The 18057-nt window shown below is 44.0% G+C and overlaps 1 protein-coding gene across 3 annotated transcripts in view; it reads left to right on the top strand.

Annotated features, from left to right (window-relative positions):
• Nucleotides 1–18057, top strand: part of LOC129386730 (uncharacterized) — a 106109-nt gene that overhangs the window by 10439 nt on the left and 77613 nt on the right. For 2 of the 3 annotated variants that reach the window (XM_072289794.1, XM_072289795.1), the window contains exons 3-7: nt 2157–2180; nt 3842–3948; nt 11982–12133; nt 16347–16542; nt 17308–17536. In XM_072289794.1, the coding sequence (XP_072145895.1) occupies nt 16383–16542; nt 17308–17536 (389 nt within the window). In that variant the 5' untranslated portion in view covers nt 2157–2180; nt 3842–3948; nt 11982–12133; nt 16347–16382. Of the gene's footprint in view, nt 1–643; nt 2181–3841; nt 3949–11981; nt 12134–16346; nt 16543–17307; nt 17537–18057 lie in introns of those variants that run through there. The other variant, XM_055074891.2, reaches the window with a different exon arrangement.

The raw sequence follows: 18057 nt of genomic DNA, 5'->3' as shown, positions 1-18057 counted from the left end.
TACTCGTATGTTGTACATGCAAAATTACTACGCTGCAAATAGTTGTGCAAACTTGTAACAGGCAAGCTGGCTTTACTAATCTAAAATAAAGAAAGTATAAAGTACTCAATAGACGTTCAAAGTTCTACTGTTACAATGTACTAATTACATTTGAAATCGTGGAATAAGGTCACCCACGAAAAGGGAGCAGTGTCTGTTCAATCTGTTTCATAACTAGAACCAGGATGGCTTCATTACACAAGAAGTAACAGTTCCCACCCACACAAACCCGGAGCATTTTGACGCGTTGTACGAAGTTGTCACATAAATATATGCACATTAAAACTATGAAAGTGATGTCCTCTTGTTAAGGAATTTTATTTCTTTTAATGAAAGCTCACCTTCAAAATTGGCTGGTGATGAGGGGACAGAAAAGTACAAAGCTGGGATTTTTTTTGTACGGACAACGCACCCATAAAAAGATTCTATAGACAACTAATACCATGAGCACGTTCCATTTCAATATGGGTTCAACTCGAGCTTCGGAACCACACTTCTGCAAAGACGTACTAATCAAATAATGTACGACAACACCCTTGCATTGTATTACCTACTTCAAATGGCTGCACGTTAGGGCAAAAGCCTTACGTGTTTCGTTACAATGGCTCATACTCGAAAAAAGCGGCGTTTAGTCGAGTGATTCTGAAATATCATAAGCCATGAGCAATGGCTCATATTCGAAAAGGAAATCATGACCTGAAATGGCTCATTCCCCCTAAGCAAGCAGAGATGCAGTGGCTAAATATGAAAGGACAAACGAAAAAAAGAAAGAACGAAAGCAGAAACGAGAAAAGGAACTACGTAAGGAATTAAAGAGCGATGAAAGAGCAAAGAAGGAGAAAACAATGAAAGAGAGAACGAAAAAAGGAATAAAAGTACCTTTAGATAATGTGTTATGTGCTCCCATGTGGTGTTGAGGAAATCAACCGGATGCACAATGCGTTTACTTCACACTGCAGCTCATTAAGTCGTTCAACAATCTGACGTCTCCTATCGGATACCTTGATGCGTTACCACTTGGGCCAGCAGGGCTTCAGCTTCACGTGTTACAGGAGTGTAACATACTGCCGATTTTTTGTAGACTGTGCAGCATGGTGTCTTGTAATTAATTTCGATATCGCAGTTTAGGCCAGAAACCCGGTATAAGCAAAGAGTATTTGCGCTTGAGGTATTAAAAACATTCTGTTAATCTAGTGAATTTCACCAGCCGCTGTGTTCAAGCAATGTATGCACATTTATGTACGGGCCGTTGCTTGTAGAGAGGCATCATGCTGTTCCTTGACATCAGCAACTCCGTAAAACCACTTCAGTGTATGAACATGGTACTATGATTTTGATCAGGGACGCAACTAGACGCCCCATGAATTCTCATTATTCCAGAAGCCTGCGTTTAGAAAGATGTTAATACTTCCGGAAACAACCTTTACATCAGATCTTAGATCTTTATATCAGTGTGTTACATAATTGCATTTAGCAGTTATACTCGTGAAAAGGTAAGCTTAATAAAATCGAACTGAAATTTACATTTTCTTGACCTCTGTGGAATGAAATTTGCTGTAGCAAAATTTTCACCAAATATTGCAAGTTTATCTGCTCGCACTGGTCGTTTTGTTTACGTGATTAGCCTGAACAGCGAAAGTTTTTAGCCAGAGTTGCCATCGCTGTCTGCCTAAGCTTTTACCGTTCTTAAGAGTGCTGGCTTCGATATATTTTATTTACCTACTACTTTATGTTATATTTCTAATTTCCCGTTCCTTCCCGCCTCTTCCACCCCCACCCAAAAAAAAAAAAAAGAAATACGAAGGATCTGGTTTGTGCGCACAACAACCCAAGTATTAAACATACGCGCCGCATTTTCAAATTTATGGCGCGAGGCGGAACAACAGCAATACCAACAGAATGCAATGAAATGTGCGGAATCTGGGTTTCTAACACCAGCTTATTGCCTAAGATGCACACCTGAGAAACTTCGTTTTCATGGAAGCTTCGCACAGACCCTCGAGCAATACTTTTGCTATAATTCTCTGAATGAGATGCCGGATTTTCGTGGCAGAGTGAAGGCGTTGCTCGAGTTTGGTATTTCACATTTTTTCACTTTTTGCTGTTTGCCGTTTCAGAAGTCGCCTCAACTGTGGGTATAGGTGAGTCTCACTAGTAATTTTCGCAGTTTCAGGCACCCCACAACATTACAACTAATGATAGGATAAGAAATGGTATACTTAGGTTCAAAAATTCTCAAGAGAATTGCTGACTGCAGCAAGACTAAGGCAATGTCTGCTTACTTCATACTGTAAGCGTAAGAATTCGTGTAATATTTCTCCAACTTATGAAAACAAAAAGACAGGGTAGATACCTTGGAACTTCGATTTGTGATAAATCTCGTAATCCGTTATTTTGACGGTATTTTTCAAATGCTTTATCGAAGTTTTTCTTGTTATTATTACAGAAATAAAACTAAGGTAAGAACAACGCGCCTGCATTTATTCGTGTAGCTACATATGTGTGTTACCTTATTATGCACGTCTCTTGATTCTAAAGAGCAATAATTGCATCTGTGCCTCTCATCTCAACCTAACACCGGCGATTCCATTGAAGTGAAGCGCTCTTTCAATTAACGTATACAGCCCTACAACAAAATAATAAGCGTGTGGTATACCTACGCACCCAACGCTTAAGCTTATATATATATATATATATATATACTGACTGATAATTTGGGTTTCCAAGGAAACGCCCACTGATAAATTTTTATGGCTCACTGAGAAATATTCTAACGGTCGCTCTAAATACAGATTGATCTTGGCGTTTTATTTTTGGGGTGCACTAACGGATTCGGGGAAAGAGACAAACCAAATTCCATTTACTTTTGGGTGCTTGCACTCAAGGCCATGTGTGTATTCACGCGTGCTTGAAACGAAAGATGAATAGTGCGCGCAGACGTGTAAAAGCCCCGACCAAAGGAGACGAAAGAAAGACGATGGTCCTTAGTTGCTGGACATGATAAATGGGCTATAAAATACTTGCGTAAATCTGTTGCATGGATTACAAGGGCATTTCAAGTCCCGTATTTTAAGATTACAGGTAGAATTCAGGGGCGTGCATCTTAGCCTAATTTCGGTATGCTTTATATGTATCAATTGCTGTTGACGAAATTAGAATATAACTTTTATTGGTGCTTGGGAGGGTTTGCAAAATTATATTTAAGGTTTGTTTTATTTTGCAACGATCTATTTATAAAATATCGTGCAATGTATTCGTAACACCGTTCTTTAATGACTGTGAAGGAAAACCAGGCAGAAGCTGGTCTCTGCGTCCACGAATTATATTTTTAAACAAACCCCCTTTATCAGGCTGGAGCCTGATTCCGCCGATTCCACTGCTCGCACACAGTCATCGTGCCGGACGTGTCGTCGTCGTCTTTAGTGACCGGACCATTCTGGCACGTAGTAGTCCGGTACAACTGGACTAAGTTCCTTCTTCCTAATTCAACAAGTCTCATCAAATTTGGTGCACGAGTTGCGCGGGGAAAAAATCATCGTTTTAAATTAATTTAGATTGAAGCTCCCAATATAAAACTTCCTCGTAAAGGAAACAAATGCAATCCAATGGAAATGTTTTATGAAATAGCTTATTAGCGTTTTTTTCTAGGTTATCGCATATTACCGCGCATTGTTGCCGCGAATTTTTGAAAATCTGTTGCAATAGCGCAGAGAGAGAAATATATTAGTTGAATAGAGAAAGGCAAGCATGCAGAGCCTATTTATCCGAAGGAATATTTTGATGGGGCAATTGTCGTTCGCAGTGACGAAGCGGACGATACAGGCAAGAAAGTACTTCTGTTCTGCTGCGCCCTTTGCCTCATCGCGCTGCTCATAGGTCTGTTTTTATGGACATCCAATTTGAGTCAGGGTGAGTGATGCTGTTTTGATCTGTATGAGTGTTTCTTCTCTAAGGGCAATAAAATGCGATGAAATGTGGGTAAGTGTTACCGTTAGGTCACAGGAAGCAGCGAATGGAAAACCAAGCTGTAGGCGACAAATGCCAGGCCCTGCGCGGTTTCTATAAAGGTAACATTGCGGTTTGATGGTCCCATCGGACCATATTCCGCGAGTACGATAGGATCAATATTTAGGCTCGTCAGAATAAATTTCTTTGCACTGATTTTGTTACGGCTGAATATTTCATAAATAAACTTTTACAAGGGCATAAACGCCGCGGTAATTGACGACGGCATCATAAGTACTGTTGCCGCTTAGTATGTGAGTAGTCGTCATGTTTTACTCTAAATGTTGCTTAGCACAGAATTATTGCTCCTCTTAAAGCAGGGTACCAAGGCATCACTCATTTTCGCGCGGGCTAACCTTTAAACCGGCACAGTTTTTTTAACTGCCACATTCCGCGTCGTCCGTTCAGTCAGACGGTGGTTATCTCACCTGTTAGGGCACAAACGACCGGCTAGTAGTGCGGAGAATTGATCCACAGAACATTGGGAGCGATATAACCTTCCATGCGCGTAGACAAAAAAAAATGTGAAATGTGAAACAGTATTGCATAAAAATAACGTCGGTTCATACAAATATTGAAGAGTCCAGGTGTCGTAATGAAAACGTGGTTATATCAAACGGCTTTGTTTCTTTATGCATCGCATCAAATTTGCTTTTTCTCGACTACATCTGTTTTGTGGAAATGATTATGTGCCACCGAGTTCTCCGGCCTACATAAGGCAAAAGCTTCAAACATTTTTAATGCCAGTGAGACCTCCTTTCTTCTTTGTACTCAATAACCCCTACGTGAAGCATGAAATATGAAGCACAGTGTCTGTTTAAATGTATCTCTAATCCCCACCAATATTAAAATAAAATGGCGTATATTATATGCAATTATATGTACATATTGGCACGTGTAGTTGTTTATCTTGTTTGGGTGACCGCATTTCACCGTCTAAACAAATGTTCTCATTCAGCGCAGAACGTGCCTGCATCTGCATATATCGGAAGTTTCTGGAATAATGTTTTCGATGGTTCTATCCACTGTCTGGTGGGGGAGGGGGTTGCTAGCGAATATTGGTTAATATGATTATTACATGTATTAGCGAAGTGAATTGTGTAGAACTTTCTGGAACACACGCGGGCACTTGCGATTACTATGGAACTTCAATACTCTGGAATTTGAAGCAGGTGTGCATCGGTTGTCTTTGTGAAGAAAAAGAACGGAACCCTGCGCCTCTGCGTCGATTAGCGTCGACTGAAGAGTACAACAAAAAAGGGAGCGTACCCCCTACCACGCACTGCACTGCACTGCAACGCTAAGTACTTCTCGTCGGTGGATGTCAAATGGCATGTACTCGTCGACGAGTGGGATCGCGAAAAGACCGCCTTCGTTAGGCCGGAGAGCCTCGATGAGTTCAAGGTCATGCCATTCGGACTGTGCTCTGTACCTGCAATGTTGCAGGCGCCGAGCACCCTGCAACACCGTGTTTGCATGGTTGAAGTAGCAGACCTGTTTTCACTACTTAGATGAGTCGTCTTCTCTGGGAATTTCGACGGTCACCTTAGGTGGCCAGGGACAGTACTAGAGGCCATCAAGTCACCAGGGCTCGCTCTGAAGCCGGAAAAGTGCTGCTTTGCCAATGACGAGTAGTGTAGTAGTGGGGTCTGTGTGCCTCATACTGGCGCTCCATCAAGTAGTTCTCTCGCTTCACCTAGCCACTGACCCATCGCGCATAATCTGACGTCAAATATAGCTGTGGCACGCCGCGAGCTAAAACATTTCAAGAACTGAAACGATGCCTGCATTCCCACCGATGCTTGCTCAATTTTACGATGACGCCGATACGTAAGTCCGTACCAAAGCAAGTCGCGTCGGGCCCGCTGCAGTGCTTGTTCCGTAAAATTACGGACTAGAAAGGGTCGTTGTTCATGCTTGCACGACGTTATCAAAACAGCAGGCCAAATATTCACCGACGTAAATAGAATGACTTCCCATTTATTGAGCTACTGTAAAATTTGGCCAATATCTAAAGGGCAGGTCCCTCAAAATCGTAAGCCAACCTCACCCATGTGGCGGCTGGCAAACTGCAAGGATCCTTCAGAACACATTTCACAGAGGAACCTGAAACTGCAAGAATGGGATACCACAGTGATTTAGCAGTTCGAATGTTAAAAGTTTCATGCTGGCTGCCTCTTTCGCGCCCCACCGAACTGCCATTGCAAGACGAATAAGACAAACAAATTCCTATGAACAATACACGCAAACGAATTCGCCGAGGATCAACACGCTGAAGCGGAAATAAGAAGCCTTGTCGACTACTTGGAAGACGTGACCGACTTCGCCGAACGGTGTGTAATCGTGGATTCTCATCGTTTCCAAGAAATTCGTAACACGGCCTCTTGCGAGAGGCCACGTTTGCATGTCAACCGCTGGTTCAGCACATGCCTTCGGGCCCTTGTACTCAAGGCACCCGCAAGAGGCTGTTGTGCTACTTGCCATCAACAATCACTTGTTCATTTTTATTCATGTAACGCTATTACACCCATTGTTCTACATTATATAATTGCAGCATACCATACTTCACTCATTCTCATATTTTTATTCCTTTTGTATTTTAAGCAATTGATAGCTTTTAGTTTTAGGCCTCTCTACAGCCACGTCACATCAGCCATTAGACCATTCCGTACTCGTAACCACTGCCTTGGCGTTATTTTGCCACACTTGGTCCTTGCGCTATTAAACAGTACATATCATCATTCTTATAATTTGCACAGCAGAAATACGCCCTCGTATTTAAGATGTTCTCTGCAGTACATGCAAACTACCTTCTCTTGGTGATCTCAACACTACGGCCACAAAAATCGCATGCTCTGCTTGATGGTCACAAAGCCGAGCACCTATCTGTTCCCTATGCTCGCGAGGATACAAAAGTTGCATTATCGGACACGCACCGCCGCTTACGCTATTTGCTACTTCAGGACATGCCGAGACTGTCAGCGACGCAAGACGCCACTAACAGGACTAGCGAGATTGCTTCAGGCAGTCTAAGAGGGTCCTTGCCGAAATGAATTTATTGGCGCACTTTGTCACGTCAACATACGGAAATCAGTGGGTTGTCGTGCGGATGGACGACCTTACCCACTTCGCTGAAACGAAAGCTCTGCCGACAGGCAGTGCAACCAAAGTGGTGAAAATCTTCATCGAGGGCATACCGATGTAACATGTTGCCCCGGAAGTCCTCACCACCGAGAGAATAACAGCCTTTTGCAGCAGAGCCCACCCAAGCCATTCTCCAATACAGCCAGACAAGCCACAGCAGGACAACTGCCTGCAACCCGAAGACGAATTGTCCTGCAGGAATGCAAAACAAGATCCTCACCGATATGTGAGCAATGTGTCGTCGCCTAGCACAAGAGGGGGCATGCCGACCTTCCGTACAGAACCTTCGCATGCGAAATTCCAGTGCAAGAAACAGCGCACATCACGCGGTTCAAGCTGGTTTACGGTAGGAACGCGACGACGACTCTGGATGTCATCCGACTGCGCATCACCGACGAGGAGAATCTCGACGTAACCCCATTCTACAACGCGCCGGAGAAGCACAACTCGCGCATCTGCGCCTCAAATCCAGCAAAACACGAGCAGTCGACACCACAATTTTCGGCAACGCTACATGGAATACCAGCCCGGTAACTTCGTTTGCATTATGACCCAAATGCCGGTTAATACCCAGTGATCGACACTATTTCTGGTCCTACAGGATCATCCGGCGTACTGGCGCACTGGCCTTTGAGGGGGTGGCCACGTGACATTACACAATACAGCTGCACTACTCGCGGCCGGAAATCGTCGATTATTGGACCTTAAGCCCTTCTGATACTGCTAACGATGTGTAAGACTTTGTGTCTATTTTTGTCTGTTGTGTTTGTCTTATACGGTTGATTTATTTTTTTGTTCTCGTATTTGTAGTATCACGACGATGCTGTTGATAGGGGTGGCATTACCATGCGTACAAACTTCTCCTTGTTATGGGGGCTCCATCTGACCCACTTCTTACTTTATGTTATCGCTTGGAGTGAAAGACGCCTGCCTGAATTCGAACTTACTCGAATAATAGCGTTGATGCAATCATTTGTGTAGGCTCTCAACGAATCTTGTGTGATAAGATTGCAAAGCAGCCGCGAGCACTGTTATACTTTCTGTAAGGTGTTGGAGACTAGCCATTACTCTGGACAGTTTGATGAGTCATGCATAAATGTAGACGCGCGGATCTAGATTCTCGAAGATCGCCAGCAGGGCTCGCCACTATTGTGTTGCTTTGAGTCTTACTCGCTTTTCATTTTAGAACCACACCAAAACAGAATGTTATGATGTTTTGGTACTGTGCTTGTCACCGTTACCACAGGGTTACAAAGCAGTAATTATTCAACCTTAGTTTTACCAGGAATATTGGTCGGCCGCCACATACTGAAATTGTCACGAGATAAGAACATGTAAATAGAATATAGGTCAACCCATATATCTTCAGAAAACAAAAGAAAAACGTTAAGCATGGCACACTTTTGTTACCATTAACCTCTGCTAGTTAAAATCACAAGCGAGCGCTACAAGCTACGTCCTCGCCAGAAATACCAGAAGGGTATCCCTGCTGGGAGGTTTCGCAGGTGTCCTCAGCTCCGAAATGACGTCGTCCTCAGTGCTGAGAGTGCGTCGGAAATCCAGCATTTCTTAAAGCCAGCGTAAATATTATCGAAACTGATTTTACTGCAGGCGTAGAAATACTTTTGGCTCCGTGACTTGGCTGTATTTGCTCACGAAGATACGTGGATATTCTGTTGTCAGGAATGTATGCGGTTAGCTCATTGTTGGCAATATCTCCAAGAAAAAAGCCTGGCCGTATTCGAAAAATGCGGCACTAACAATACATTGAATGCTAGGCGGGTTGGCTGACATCAATAACACTGCAGTAAGTAATAAAACAAGGCGTGAAAGGCGTCGCGTTCACTAGAAAAGTAGCAGTATCGCGCAAAGCTGAAGCATTGATAAGGAAAACACATTATTAGGCAGCTAAACAATAAAACGAATGCAGTTTAATCATCCGTATAAGCTCGTAAGCATTTCTTTGCAAAATAAATTAAGCATAGCGTCGCCTGTGCATAGGCAAGCATCAACACATCTCACTCGATGAGTGCGGACCCTTCCTGTCACAACGCTGGCTTGAGGAAGAGGGGCCGCTGTGAGCGGCATTGACCTCTCGCTTCAACCCGTACTAAGTGGCGGGAAGGCCGCGCGCACGAAGCTATCAGCCCTTAGAACTTCCACACTCTGTAATCATTGCAGACCGCTTTCGAGGTAGTTGCGTCGCGGCCGCGCTCAATCGTGCTATGCGCAGCTGCCGCCGGAGAAGACCCCCTCCACGCCTCTGGCCTTGCGCACGTGTGGAAGACGGCGCGCTTCCTCCACACCTTTCGCCCTTGCGCACGCGAGATGACGGCGCCGTCTCGGCTAACCCTCGCCCACTCTCACATGCACCTACAGCACATGACGTGCGGTGTTGCCGAACTTGGATTTTACACAGAACATCACGGCTGCGATGACGGTCGCAGCGGAGAGGCACCTGTAGTGTCCACGTATTTCTTAATGCAATAAAAAGCCAACATATATATGGGGGAAGTAAACGACCCTTGGCACTCTGTTTGCGAAAAAACACGCAGAAAGCTAGAAGAAATATGTTGTATGATATGCGACAGCGGCCGTCGTGCGATATCACCTTCTGTAGATTGACACAGCGAAATTGGCGTCTATAAGACGACTAAATACTGGCAGAAGCACGAAAAAGCTCATGCGTGGGGTGACGTAAAAGGACAGATTTATATGCGAAGGAGATAGCAGAGTCGATGTATCCCGAATATCTACGTTATTTTTGTGCTCATCTATAAATATATCTACAGATTGACAGGCAACCGCCTCTGCAGCTGGTACATCAATTATCGGTTAGTTCGAGGGAAGTATTGAATCTCTAAAGCCTTGCGTTTTACAGTTGTACAATTAATGTTCTATTCGCAATTTAATTGGGTGGGCCAACGACTTCTAGGCTTATTGCAGCACTAAGCTATTCAAACGCGATAGTTGAAGCTCATGGCTAAGGGCACTGTTCGCAGCACTGCAAAGCGCTAGGTCCCAAATGCAGTCACAATGCGCAACAATGACCACCGTTTTAATTGTATGTCATAACGCATTAGCTCGGTGTCCAGGCACACACCGGTGGCGTAAAAAATTCCGCAGCCATGCTGTCCATGTATCTCATTTCAATCGCTGAACATTTACGTTTTCTCGTTTATGCACACCTACCATTCTATAGAAAGTGCGTGTTTTATATTGTTATATCGCCTTTGCTGCTAGGTATTCTGATATTGCAGCACCGCAGTGGATCCACCTCTTATGGCCTTCCTATGAATTTTTGGAGCACTCTTAACTCACTGGAGTCATTATTCATGGGAACGGCGGTGGCGAAAGGGTAGAGCATCTGGCTCGTATTCGGGAGGTACTTGGTTCAAATCCCTGCACTGCTCGAAACTCACTGGTGTTTGAATGAGTAGATATGTCCCATGGCCATGCGCTGAAGGATTTGTTCAAATCTCGTAAGGGGTTCTCGTAGATACTTCAGCCCTGGCCTCTATGCACCCCTTGTCCAACCACAAACGACCTGGCTCCAGAGAATTTACCGTGCCTATCGCTCGATCATCATTAAAAGCCTTTTCTAAGTCCACTGAAGGACGAAAGCATCTCTAAGCAATCTTTTTTTACGCCTATCTTACGCCAGCTGATTCATGGTTAAGAGTGAAAATTGTCGTCACACAACCTAATTCTCTGGCAGCCTCGACTGCGTTTACGATAACTTGGCACCTTTGCTGTGACTATAACACACGAGCCATCATACCCTACGATTACATGGCTTGCCTCACTGCATTGTTTTCTTTTATTGTTAATGAAAACATTGGCTGCCCTTGCTTGCTCTAATCAACAGCGATGGCATTTTCTCTATTAACTTTGCAACTAACATTTTACGTTCCATTTATGACCACGTGCAGCTTTTATCCATTCGGCGAAATTTCTATTGATAGAAGCAACATCAAATAGGTTAAAGCCGATCAAGAATATTTAAGCCTAATGAAGATGACTTATCTCTAGTTATTATTTTTGACATATACTTATTACTTTTCACCTGAATGAATAAATAATTAGTCATTTAAGAAACAATCAAAGAAACCGTGCAAACGTTTGCATCATACAACCAGGCTCATTCGGATGGTTCGCAGAATATGCGTCCGAGATGAGCCACTGGAAGGTATGCTTACGCCCTCTTTAATAAGTCCGACGAGGAAGTTTTTGCAGTAATTTATTTGTGGTTCGCTAGGTTTGTATCTGCATTGGAAAAACTTCTTGTGTAAAACGTATTGTAGTGATAGAAAAATGGCTGTGGATTTTTTCATGATGGTCTGCAATGTTCTCATTGCTCATTTCGTTCTAAATATGCATCGGACCAGTTATAGACACAATAATAAATAATTATGCAATAGGGCGAAATACATAAAGTAACCGGCATGCTCAAAGTTACTGAAAACACAGTTACCTTATTTCTGTCGAGCTACGTGGCACGTGCATATATTTTATTTCTCGGACACGTTCACCTGTGCGAGATAAGATTGTATTACCTCTCTATATACCTGTAAGTGGCTGCTATTTTCCGTAAGTGACTTCACTGGACTTCTAAATGACATGGCTTTGAACGGGGAATGTTTTCTGTGCCTGAGGAGAATTGATGAGCTGTACCTATTAAGCTGCTCACGTAGTAGCATACAACTAATTGGTATTTATGACAACCGTGTATATCAGCAATTTCCCTACTACAGAGATATATGAATCGGCGCTCAATGACCATGAATTTGCAGAGGAGGACATCGACGGTACCGCCACGTACAAACCACCGAAGCACAAAGGTCCAGGAGGGAGCGGCGCAGCAACTACAGCTCAGGACCTCGGAACAACTGCCGCGTTAACGACTAAAATATACGTTACAGTTAAGCCCCAAAGATCTGAAGAGGTATGCTACATAACATAAACATTGTTAGATATGTTTAAATATACTTTTGATTTGTGCTGTTTCTAAAACGCAATCAGCGTACGTATCATCTGTATGTCCGCCGTTCAGATTCTACTCTCGAAAGTCCATTATACGTAACTGTGCGACTTTTCTCAAGTATCGCTTTTGTGTTTTACGCTTTTATGGGACGTCCATGATGCTTCAATTCACATATTTCAAAAATAATAAAATTTTATAAATACATGTTTCTATACAAGTGGCAATGCTGGTGCGTGTTTGATTTTTTGTTTATATGTATGTCTTTCTTGCTCTTACCGTACGCTGATGTTCTAGAACGGAATAAAAGGCACTGGAATAACGTACAAAAATCTAATATTGAAGTGGCTTCATGCCTGCAATGCAGGGAACGGACTAAATTTCAAGTACCTACCTACGCTACTATAGGTTTTTTTAAACAGTGCTGGCAGCGCCCCCCCCCCCCCTTCCCTAAATCAATGAGCACTTTTAACATAAACTTATGTGTCCTCACATAGAGTGCCCTGCGATTGCGACACTAAAGAAATCGAAGTGTGATAGCACACTTTGTAGGTAACTTTGCTTTAACCGGTCCAGAGCTGCTCGGCAAAATTAAAGGTGAGCTTATTATTTGAGTGACACTATATGAAGGCTCATTTCTCGTTACGATGAATTTACTCATGTTATTCGATTGGTTTGTCCAGTCAATCAAGATCTGCAATCTAGACTAAGCCCAAAGAAGTACAAATTTACGACGACTGCTTTCTTTTAGGTGTTTTGTTGGTGGACATACTTGTACAGATGAGTTCTGTGGCCTCACAACCCACATTGAACGAGAGCCTTCGTCTACAGTATGGTATGGCGGGTTGTGCATCCGAAACTACGTTGCTACTCCATAAACACTCACAGTGTAGCGTGTGAATAACTCATAATGCTACACACATACGCTAACACGTATTTTTTATATAAATTGAAACCAACATGTTGCATAAAGCCCTTTCTTCACGTGTAATACTTGATCTGGTACGCAGTGCTTCGACAATCAAATATACAGCTCAGATAACAAAGTTAAGTTCTAGTATTGGTAAATTTGAGAGCGCAGCACACAGGCGCACATTTCTGCGGTGAGCGCTGATGTGCCTCGGCGTCGTACTTCGGCGTAACCGAGTGAACAAGCACAGCCAAAGATGAAGGCGAACGCAGAGCGCAGCGGGGTAAGACGAGAGGAGGAAAGCGGGAAAGACGGGAGGAGGAAAGCGGAGAGAAGGGTGCCGCGGAAGCATGAGGCGGAAAGCGGCCGAGGGTACGGCGAAAGCGTGACCAGAAAAGCGTTGTGAGGTGACAGATGGCGCCAGAATAGCGCGCGTCGTGCGTGAGGTCTCTCGACACCGGCTCCTGTGAATCGCACCCACGCGTCACCCACGCGTTGGCGGTCGCGATCTCCAGATTACCGAGGCACTCGTGCCGCACTTCGCTGCATTTGCAACCTGAAGCAGGAGACAAATTGTCCGCTCCAGCGAATATATCGCGAAATGAAAACGCTCATAGACTTCGGTTGAATTTTCGCATTAAGAGTGCCGTAATGGCCTGTGATTTTTTTATTCAGGTTAATTTGCATTATGTAACTGCTAATTTCATCATCGCGTGCCGGAACTTTAACTACCTCAAGGGAAAACTTCTCAGCAGACGAGATCCCGAGTGCTCGTAACCAAGGAAGCAGCCTTGTTTTTCAGTTGCGACATAACTGATTTCTTCACAAGATCCTTCCTCGGTTATTCCGTGAAAAATGATTGTATTCATGATCTGGAGCTCCACTGTCTCAAACCAGCCCATCTCAATATTTCTGATCTGTCAATAATACTGAGATCTTACCTGTCGCAAACCTGCAACACAGGATGTGCCTTAGTAAGGGCCATGCAACACCTATTATGGCAAATAAATTGGACTGCACTCGAGCAAATGCTTCCGTGAACGCTTGAGCCCAATATAAGTCCCATCAAAGCAGTGCAAGACACGTAAATTACCGAACCATTAACCAGGTAAATCATTCCGAACCACGCATACCCATGCACGCAGGCCCTCTGTGTTGGGCGAAGACGTGGCTGAACTAATTGTATTCAGGAGAGTAAAATGCGTCAAGGAAATCTTAAATACGACTTACACACAACCGACAGACATGATCACATCGGATTGTAATTTCAATGTACCAGAAAACGCGATATTTCTATGCGAAACTCAATCATAAACCCATTTTCCAGCGTGTCTACCAATCACTGAGCGGCGCGCCGAGCTCGGTTCCTTTCAACAGCACCATGCAGATGGCGATCAGTGCCGCGCATTCGCAGCGCATGCATGAAGCCGTGTTTCTACGGGAAAGCTCGCCTTCGTGCGCAGCGTTCGTCTCCAGCACTTCCCGGAAAACATTAGGTAATATAGGCGCCAGTTGCCGGGAAGCGTAACAAACGCAGATCTTTGAATGCTCTCGCGTTCCAGTCTAAAAGGCTAGCTTGGGCGCCCTCCATATTTTGTACTCTAAAGATAGGTCACACTTTCCTTCGGCTCCTTCGAAACCCTGTCCTTGGCACATTATCAAGTAAAGGATACTGCGCATAACTGTGAGTGCAATTTCGTCAACTAATAATAAGTTTGTGAACATCCACAATATCATATCCAACACTTGAAATACTCGCAAATTTTTATGTATTAGGAAAACGCAAAATACTAGTGTGTTCGAACTGTTGATAAAAAGTTAGTTTTTTACCTGCGGTGTTTCGCGTGCATTGTCTATTCCACATTGGCCGGCTCTTGCACGGCGTAAGATTGTGGCGTCGTTGAAGTTTGTTAAACGCTACCGCTACCGCTATCTTCCCCTGCGTGTGAAAGTGTATCTTTGTTCTTGTGCAGAATTTCTACGCACATTGACATTCATATCAACGTAGCAACTCGGCATTTTCTATGATCGCAGAGTGCGAAACTGCGAGACTACTGTGCACTTCTGCAATGCAAAGTCAGTGACAACGTAAAAAAATGTCAGTAAAAACGTGAATGCAAAGTAATTCGCAACTGCACAAAGTAAGCTTCGTTGTTTTATAGGCCATATATATTGCAGTACACATTTACTATTTAAAACTGGGAATCACGCTATCACGCCCGCCTCAGAAATATAAACGGCTATCGTTCGATCACCACATATACTTTCTGTCACAACACTTCCGCGATTAAGTGTGCCAGCATCGGGGAGAGATTGCTTCGGGGTCCCTGTCGCTTTAACGTGTGTCCTCGGTTGAGATAACGCAGACCCGTAGTGTAGGTGCGTCAGCAGACAGTTCACGCAGGGCGACCCGCTCTCTCGGCTGGAACTGCCATCTGCGGGAAGGGCTATCTGGAAGTGTTTCAACGAAGCGGGCGCGCTGTTCCGTGGACTCCGAGATACTTACGCGCCGGCGTCCGCATGTGGCGTCCGCCACTTGAGCCAATGCGGTCTATGCATTGTACAAACGCGGCAAGAGGTGTTTGATTTTTTGCTCAACAGAATTGTGCTTTCTCGTATATTGAAATTACAATCTGAGACCTATCATGTCTGTAGGTTGTGTGTAATTCGTAATTTAAGATTTTGCCACGTATTTTAGCTTGAGAAACTCAAGTAGTTGAATGAACGCCTGAGTATGTGTGGTCCGAAACCCTTTGACGCCGACGCCGGACAGCTGACGCCGGATTTACTACGACACGGGCTCCTTAACGATGTCACGTTAAAATGCTCACCACGGTGATATTCTGTGGGCGGAGCTTTGTGCCCACCTCTCCGCTCCAACCATTACCTCCACAATGGAAGCTTTTGAAGAAGGAGCAGGGGTACCACGAAGCGAATGAAGAGGGAGCTTTCATTGCCGATAACTCCGATTCTAATGAATATTTCAAATACTTCTAGATAAGTACACTTTACATTCAAATGCATTTCACGACTCCGATTAACTGTGTTAGTGCCCTTTCAAAGTCGATACCGTGGTAAGATTGCGAAACATGGTAACTAACCACCTGAGTAATGAGTCTCGTCAAGGCGATGGTCTGATCACTCGCAGTGGTCTACTTAAACACCTCTGCTACGTGGGTCGGAGGGTTAATAACAAAGAAGGTTTTGATTCAAGAAATGTCTGTGCGATTTCTTTTACATTTATGCTAAATATATGTACTTCTACAGGATTCAACCCAGAGTGTAACAACGGAATCATCAGAAATGAACACAGCAGCAACTATTATAGCTACTTCCAGTTCACCTGAGCCAGCATCAAGCACCAAGACCCCGACTAAAGCAATTGCTACGACCCCGACTAAAGCAATAGCAACGACCCTGACTGTGACGACAACACCGGCCACGACCACATCAACGTTACCACGTGAGTGCCTCCACGATTAGCAGCTGATATTCATGATGAGGCCGTTTTTTTCTTAAGTCATACGTTGGAGCTGGAGAGCGCGTAGTGCGGTGCCCGGGGCAGTTATCTCTTATTGTCCATTAGAATAGGAGCTACATAGGCGACAATCGAAGCCGCGTGCGTAGCATTATATCTATAATGTTATATTATGTAGACATGTATGGAATAAGAGAGAATGGATGAGAGAATAAAATTGCGTTGGATCGCATAGGGCAGACATTGCCAGCTCTTGACTGCAAGCTTACCATTATCATTGAAAAGGAAGGCGTACAATTAGTGCATTTTGCCAGTGCTGGCATATGGGGCAGAGGTTTGGAGACTGACAAAGAAGCTTGAGAATAAGTTAAGGACAGCGCAAATAGCGATGGAACGAAGATTGCTAGACATAACGTTAAGAGACAGAAAGAGAGCGGTTGGGATAAGAGAGCAAACTGATATAGACGGTATTCTAATTGACATCAAGATGAAATAATCAAGCTGGGCAGGTGATATAATGCACCCGTTAGATAAGTGTTCGTCCATTAGGGTTACAGAATGGGTACCAAGAGAAGGAAAACGCAATCGAGGACGACAAAGACTATAGACGTACTCGCTATGGACTATAGACTTACTATGATTATATACTTACTGGCTAGGAACTAGGAAATGTGTTTACAGCTCTGATGCTTCATTTTCACGAATGCTTCACAATGTCATTGCAAATGGTCCTTCGCCTTCTCTTTCAAGCCATCGTTTACAGACCCCCGACCATGTACTCTGTAGTGTGCACCGTGGACTGCAACATCAGGATGGTGGTCCCGCCGGACGGTGTTTGCGACTTTATATTTTTCGACTCTCTATATGTGACTTGCGGTGGCGGAGTCGGCGACGCGCAAACGACGCCCAAGTTACAGCGTTTCTTCGACCTGGCCGCTCAAGGCAACGACACGCAGTTTGGATGCTCCATCGACGCATTGTAAGTTGTGAGATGCACTGTGCCGAGTTCATAAGTTTGGGCGAGCGACAAAATATAGCACACGTATGTCATAATAATCCAAAAATATGTCACTGGCTCATGCAAATTTATTCTAGTAAAATTACGAGAGAGTTGGCCCGAACTGATTACTGGTAGCTAGTTAACTTTGTTCTTGTTTCCAGTTACGTGACTTTGAATTGAAGGAAATTAGCCTGCCGGCCTCCTGTAAGCTGGTGACCATCTTAAAGCGTAAGGAATTGTAGGCACCCTCAGAGGCAGCCACGAGTACTCCTCGAAAGAGCGGTATTTTAAGCTGCCAAATTGGTTGTGTGGAAACTAAATCAAGGTACTGTATGGCAATAGGCTTGCATGAGGGTAAAGGCGAATTCGTTATCGCTGAATCGATCTCAATCATAAACTTGTAGTCTTCCTAATTTGCACAAATTAGCGAAATGTCATCTTATTGACCTTGCACATACAAAAAAAATTTTCGTTTTTTTCGTTTTCGTGGTACGACCTGC

This window comes from Dermacentor andersoni, chromosome 8, assembly GCF_023375885.2.
Source record: "Dermacentor andersoni chromosome 8, qqDerAnde1_hic_scaffold, whole genome shotgun sequence".
NCBI lineage: Eukaryota > Metazoa > Arthropoda > Arachnida > Ixodida > Ixodidae > Dermacentor > Dermacentor andersoni.
Note: the sequence above shows the minus strand (reverse complement) of the source record. Positions and strands in the feature narration are given on the sequence as shown.